This window comes from Styela clava, chromosome 5, assembly GCF_964204865.1.
Source record: "Styela clava chromosome 5, kaStyClav1.hap1.2, whole genome shotgun sequence".
NCBI classification, from domain to species: Eukaryota; Metazoa; Chordata; class Ascidiacea; order Stolidobranchia; family Styelidae; genus Styela; species Styela clava.
The window spans coordinates 8,248,569-8,256,152 of record NC_135254.1 but is presented as its reverse complement, the minus strand read 5'-3'; the positions used below and the strand labels follow the sequence as shown (position 1 = coordinate 8,256,152).

The window sequence follows — 7,584 nt, the reverse complement described above, 5'->3', positions numbered from 1 at the left end:
TAATTTTAAGAAAAGTGATAGAAAACTGATTTCTAGATATTGATTTTGAACGATATCTGTGGCTGTTGCCTTCGTTTTTAATATATATTTGATAAGGATTGGATAGATGTTCGAAGGGTGAGAAAACACAGCATCGCAATCATTATTAAGCAATATTTGTTCGGCCAATACTGGTATAAAATTATTTGCAGAATCCGGTAATGAGGTGGTCAATTAAAAATAATCATCCGTTTCGATTTTGACAACTTTTACGTTACAGTTGAATAACGGTGTATTCTTATTATCGCGTGAAACAGTAACATTCATTCGGAACTAAATGAAAATATTTAGCCATCTCCGGCATTAGTATCTTCGTGTTACAATAAATTGAAATTTACCAAAATTTTGTATGGTGCATTCGATAACCTTGTATTACAAATATATATATATATAAAATGGGCATAGGGCATTTGAGGGCTTTCTCGACAAGTCCTAACGAGTGGATAAATCGGCACATCTTGGGTCCATATAGACCACATAAAATTTGTTTAATAAAACGATTCTACTTCTAAATTTGTTTCAGTTGTTTAAACAAGCAAAGTGATGTTTCTGTTTATTTTTCAATATGTAGGATTGGGATTTACATGTTTATCCTGAAAGAGAGGAAAGTCTATAGTAGGGGGCTCAATCATGTGACGAACTACTGAACTACTGTCGTCCAGTTACCAGTCATATAGGGCAGCGTTTCCCAAACTGTGTTCCGCGGAACACTAGTGTTCCGTGAGCGTCTTCCGAGTGTTCCGTGGAAAATGGATCAAAATTACGACTAAATTGGTCGCCATCGCGATCGTGAAGTTGGCGACCGTTCAATATCGCGTCACCGTCGGCCGAACCTCTCGAGGGTAGTGGTATTATCGTTAACTGTCCGCCTAGCTTGTTTACTGTCTAGTTCATTATCAAGTTGACACTAATCATTTTGGTTTTGCTATATACTATAGGCCAGTGGTTCTCCAACTTTTTGAAAAGTTATGCATAACGGCCCCCGTACATTTTTTCCCGATGACTCGCGGTCCACCGAGGAAATGGAAGCAAACAGCAACGCGGTATATCAAGCATTCATATATTGAATGACATTGACACAGTTCAATGAGATTGGTGCAGTTCTTCTATCTTGGGTTCTGTTTTAAATAATGCAACCCTCATATCGTAACTCACGTCCATTCTGTTTCAACATTTTGTTTCAATAGCGAGTAATGAAGAAAAAGCTGCCTCACATTCGTAAGTTGTTGCAAATGGAATGATCATTTTTAGTGCCATCTCAGCGACATCAGGATAAAATTGTGGTTTTTGTTTTCAAAATTTCACTTCAAATCAAAGTGCTTCTGCGCCGAGGTTAAAGTTGTCTCGCGGTCCCCCTAAAATCGTTTCGCACACCCCTAAGCGTTATGTAATAGAAAGTCAATGACATAGAAAGGAAAAATGAATACCGGTATATTGATTCATAACAGAGCATTTGCAATATGTAAAACATTCATTCATAATTTAGTTATGTTTAACACTATTTTGTTAGTTTTCGCGGTGCATTTGACGACTTTAGTGCATCGCGGCACACCCTTTGGGAACCGCTGAATTGCACCATTTTTACCCTTTTTGGTGTTTGCATTTTGCATTTTTTGGTGTTCCGCGAGGCGAGATAAAAAGCGTAAGTGTTCCGTGGTCAAAAAAGTTTGGGAAACGCTGTTATAGGGTATGGAATTAGTTTAGGCCAGTTATCTGTTTCAGATGCATGGGACTTGTATCTGTTGAAAGTGGCAATACAACTGGTCCTGCAGTGTAATTCAGATATATGTATATATTAAACAAAAGAGATAGTTTTATATAGTAAACTGATTTGTTCAAATTTGAAAGCATCCAATTTGTATCGAAATGACATATGAAGTCGTGTTATCATCAAATGTGCTGTACTTCCTGAGTTAACTGACCGTATTGGACGGTTATTAAGTAGATGGATTACCGCTTGAAACCTGTAATCCGGTTACTCAGTGTTGACTCCGACTCTGCAATCGGATAATCACGCTCACGCATATTTGTCAAAATCTCAAGAACCACGAAGGGCATAAGTCTCGCACTACATGGAAATAGTACAGCTAAGAAAGCAAATATTGATTTGGCTGATTATCTACCTGTATTCAGCAAGACGATTTAATCGATGTACATTCTGATATTTATTATTATTGTCATTCAAGAAAAAAGCTAAAGCACAGAAATATTACACCAAAAACTATAACTATACTATACCTATATCCATAATGGTTTTATAAAGATAACATTACATAACATACACTTCTACATTATTAAAAAAAATATCATTCCAATCATTTTGATGCTTCATTTCTGGCAAACAACTCCCATGAGGTTACCATTTGGAGGACTATTGAACATTCCTTGGCTGGAATGGGAAGGATCTTTTTGAACTCCAATTGCCATTTGTGTGCGAGAAGCGGTAGATTTTGGATATGATGGAAAGTAGTTCACATTTCTCGCTGAATTCCCGCTGGAAAATCGAACCGCTCCTGACTTAAATTAATACAAATTTGTTCATTCTCTTCTCATCGGAACGAATACATCCTAATCCATGTTCCGAGAAGCATTAAAATAGTTCAACAAAAACAGCATTCGCAGAAATAGCACTGAATTGTCCAAATTTGTTGATTTGTTTTATAATTATGTTGTATTTAATGCTAGTTAATATTTAATAAATTCTGTACATACCGATGGATTTATGGTCATAGATAACCACGCGTTGACGTATGACACTGAGGAAGGCATGTTCAATCGAATGTGGTTATTCACAAGTTGGTAATGCTGAGAATCAACAATATCTGCTGGTTTTCCCGAATTTTGCAAACATATTGTCTTGGCTTCAGCATAGTTTGTGTCGCTTTTTGAATGTATCTCGACCCAGTAACAATATTCGGTATAAATGAATCCAGTGCAGGATTCTGAGAAAAAATAAGGATTTTGTTTGCGAAAACACTTATTTTAAATATTGAACAAGCGACATAATGTATACCTGCTTTTACAGGGCTCTTGGTTTCATTTATTTGTTCAAATAAACGTTCTTCTAATGCTTTCAATTCCGCAGCCACAGCGGCTCCGACTAAAATATAAATTTCAGATGGAAGGGAATTTGTAACAATTTTTAATTTTTTTTGTTAAATTTTATTATATATAATTAAACAATTAACTCACCAAAACGTTTTATTGTGGCATTAACTGTGTCATAATCGACAATGGCTGCGATTCCTGGTTCGCCTTTTACCCCTGGTTGACCACGGTCCCCTTTCTCTCCTTTTGCGCCTCTTTTGCCTGGAATACCTCGGTGATGTCGTCGGGTGAGTTGGTTACCAACAGCCTCGGTTTCTTCGTTGAAAACTTCATCAACCGATTTACAAATCATGTGTTTGCTGTTGGCATTCGCGAAGTCTAACATCATCGATATAACGCTGATGAAAACTATTGCAGTAGAAATCTTCATGTCGAGACTGTAGTTTGTAAAACAAAAGATAATTTTTTACATCGTCCAAATTTTTTTAAATTTTTTGAGAGTGTAACTACTTGATTCACTTGTCCACAAAGAGCTCTCATAAGTATAGGGCACAATTCAAATCTTTCTGCTTAGACCCATCCAATTTCATACCTCGTGTTAATTGGCGGCCTCGAGGTTTTATCATTGGCTGCCAAACATTCTTTCAGCCTATCCACAGCAATATGACTTTGCCATGTAGTCCAAATAAGCACAGTATTTTTGTGAGTTGAACTTTTTAAACAAAATATATTTGTAATCCTTTCGTTAGTAAAAGTATCTTTTAATCACTGTCTCTTTAATGGTAAAGAACCATGACAATTTTGCAATACCCTTAGAATATCATAATAGCAATATTTTATTAATATCTCACCCCGTATAGCTGTATCTTGGTTGAAACAACTTGGATGATTTTTCTTCAAGAACCTTTGCTATTTGCTCTCCACACAATATCCATTCTGATTTTTTCTTCATATTTATATAACAACTTTATAAAAAATAATCCCTTTTTCCGATATTCCTCATTGTATAATCATTAACATTTATGAAAGGCATCTATTTAAAAATAAGTTTTCCATTCTGAATGTGTTTTTTGTTCAATAATCTTGAATACGTAATTTGTGTAGCTTATCATATTTACGTCACGTAGCTCCAGGAAAAACAAATCTTATACTCGATAATAATTCTTGTTTACATTTTTAATAAAATTGCTTATTATAGAAAGTTGTGATTATTTCGTCATTTCTAAAAACATATTTGACGTATTAAATTTTTGTTTAAAACTATTGTTTCAGTTTTATAAAATCTCGCGTTCCGTCATTTTTTAGATGAGATTACAATGTTTTGACTTAACCAATGAGAATGATTTTAGTCGTGAATAAACAATTGATCTAATTTATTAAAACCGCTTTACATACTGGTTTTGGAACACTATCACGTTAAGGTATACGTTGTGGACTGTACTTTAAACAAAGCATGTTTGATGAAGAAATAAGTTTGTAATCTGTGGGCAGCAAACAGAAAGTCCACAAACCATCTACAAACCTACATTATTACATCACTACATCACAGATAGCATGTAAGTGAAAAGTACTGAATGGAATTCTTCTATTTAGGTTATTCCGAGCAGACACTTCATACAATCTCCATTAATCAAACTCACATCTAAACAAACGTTAAAATTCGATGCGGCATATTTTGTGCAAATATTTATAATGCTATAACTGGTATGCTGATGTGTTAGTCAGATTACCCAAACATAGAGAATGATTTAAATTGAAACATCGGCGAGAATTTCAATTTTTTTCAGATGTTTGTTTTGTTCGTATGAACAGTGGTGATTGTTAGAATTATATGCTGATAATAACAGAAATAGAATGTTTTGCATTAATTACTTTTCACTTACATGCACTCCGTGATGTAGTGATGTAATATTGTGACAGAAAAATTTATGACTGATGTCGGTTGTTATTAAATTATTGGTTTCAGATGGCTTATAAACTTTGTGTTTGCTGCACACAGATTACAAACTTATTTTATTATCAAGCTTCCATTGTGTTTAGTACAGTCAACAACGTATACCTCAACATGGTAGTGTTTTAAAACCAATATGAAAAGCTGTTTTAATAAATTAAATCAATTGTTTATTCAATACTAATGGCAATATTATCGGTTAAATCAAAAGATTGTATTCTTATTTGAAAAATGACTGAACGAGCTATTTTGTAAAAATCGAAGCTAAAATTCAATACGTCAACTATGTATTTAGAAATGACAAAAGCAACACAACTTGCTATAAAAATCATTTTTGTTAAAAAAGTGAACAAGAAAAATATTATCCAGCACAAAATTTGTTTGCCCTGGAGCAATGTGACGTAAATATGAAAAGCTACAAAAAATACGTATTCGGGAATATTAAACAAAGCACGCATTCAGAAGGCGCTTTAGTTTAATGTTTCGAAACAACAACCTATCATGTCATTACGCCTATCAGTATGGGTAATCCAAATTGTGTAAAACAGCAACACAATAGATGTGTGAGTGGTTTGAATTGAATTTACCATGCTATAACTATATTTTATTTGTTGAAAAATCAACTCACTTACGAGAAACACGAAAGAAAACAACTTCCGTACACCTTAGAATCTAAGCGGCTCTGCAAGGAAAAACTTCTTGCCCAACCTCTAGAGCAGGGTGGTCCAAGGCTGTCGGCTTCGTGGGCCACAAAATTATTTTCGCATTGTTCGCGGCCAACAATAGTGCCAAGAATAGGTAAACAGTGCAAGACAAAAAAAAACTTTTATTGTGCAAACACAGTATCAGTATCAGAATATCATGGCCAACAGCGTGACATTTCACCAAATTTCAATTGTCTGAATAGGAACCTTTTCCGCTTCATGGCATATATTGTGATTTTCATTGTGAAATATTTATTAATTGGGTTATTGCGCGTATATTTTTGGAGAAGCATTCCTTTTCCCACCAGCAACCCCCAAATTTCCCACTAGTGGAAAATTTTCCACCGGTATGAAGCCACTGCTCAGATCAACGTGACCACAGCGATTTCTCGAGCAACACGCCGAAGCAGCTGAGCCACAACGGTGTAGATCACTTCCAGATCTTCTGGATTGGTTAATGCTATGAAACGACGAAACTCGTTCATTCACTTTAATTTATTGTTTTGTAGAAATTGTTCTTTTTTTTTATTCAACTTCAAACACTATGAAAGATTTAACAAAGATAAGAGGATGGAAATGGTGAATTGGCTCGTAATGCTTTCATAGGACAATAGTGAAATAATAATATAATTAGCATTAATTTATACGGTCCAGCACTACGTCATCTCAAAATTTTGGAAAAATCGTCTAAAACACATGTTACGCTCTGTTTTGAAGTTTGAATTTTATTAGTTACTATTTCTAGAGTATAAAATAACAAGAACGTCGATGTCACATGATGATCGAAAATTGAATAAATTGCTAATATACGTACTCTTCATCAAATCTCTCAGAGCTGGTGAATTCGGAGGATCCGGGAGCTGAAACGAGTATTGAAACATATATTAGAAAGAGAGCTAGTTAAATCAATGTTTATTTATGTAATAAGGATAGATAGATTATACAAGTCATAAGTATGGCTAATTTTTAAATTAGACATGCTGTTATAAAGTGTGACAAGGAAAATTATTGTGCATTCTGAATACATGCTTTGTTTAATAATCTCGAATACATAATTTTTGTAGCTTTCCATATTTACGTCACATCGCTCCAGGACAAACAAATCTTATTCCCAGATATTAATGTTTATTTACATTTTTTTAACTAAAATGCTCTTTATAGTAAGTTGTGCTGCTTTTGTCATTTCTAAAAACATAGTTGAAGTATTGAATTGTTGTTGAAAACTATTGTTCCATATTTACAAAAACTCGCGTGCCCTCGTTTTTTAAGTAAGATTACAATTCTTTGGTTTAACCAATAATATTCAGTCCTGAATGAACAATTGATTTAATTTATTAAAACGGATTTCCACATTGGTTTTGTAACACTACCACTTTGAGGTATACGTTGTTGACTGTACTTAAAACAATGGATGCTTGATAAAAAGTAAGTTTGTAATCTGTGGGCAGCAAACACAAAGTTCATAAACCACCTGAAACCAAAAGTTCAACAACAACCGACATCATGTATAAATTTTAATGCCACATTATTAAATCATGAAGTTCATGTGAGTGAAAAGTATTTAATGCAAAACCTCAATTTTCTTCTCCCCTCAGCATACTATTCTCACAGTCACGATTATTCCTACAAACAAAACTAACATCTAAACTAAAGTTGGAAGTCTGGTTGAAGTTTCACTTTAAATCATTCTCGATGTTTTGTTAACCTGACTAACACATCAGTATAATAGTTAAGGCATTATGAATATTTGCACAAAGTATGCCGCCGAAACGACGGAACTCGTCCATTAACTTTAATACATTGTTTACTAGAAAACATTCTGATTTTTCATCCAACTTCAAA

At 34.2% G+C, this 7,584-nt stretch overlaps 1 protein-coding gene across 1 annotated transcript; it reads right to left on the bottom strand.

The window, feature by feature from the left end:
* Window positions 1–2,367: 2,367 nt before the first annotated feature.
* LOC144422844 (uncharacterized) lies at window positions 2,368–4,039 on the bottom strand. The gene is made up of 5 exons (XM_078112726.1): window positions 3,939–4,039; window positions 3,232–3,524; window positions 3,053–3,139; window positions 2,752–2,981; window positions 2,368–2,556 (listed from the first exon to the last, which is right to left on the bottom strand). The coding sequence occupies exons 1-5, from the start codon at window positions 4,037–4,039 to the stop codon at window positions 2,368–2,370; spliced, it is 900 nt and encodes a 299-aa protein (XP_077968852.1).
* Window positions 4,040–7,584: the final 3,545 nt, after the last annotated feature.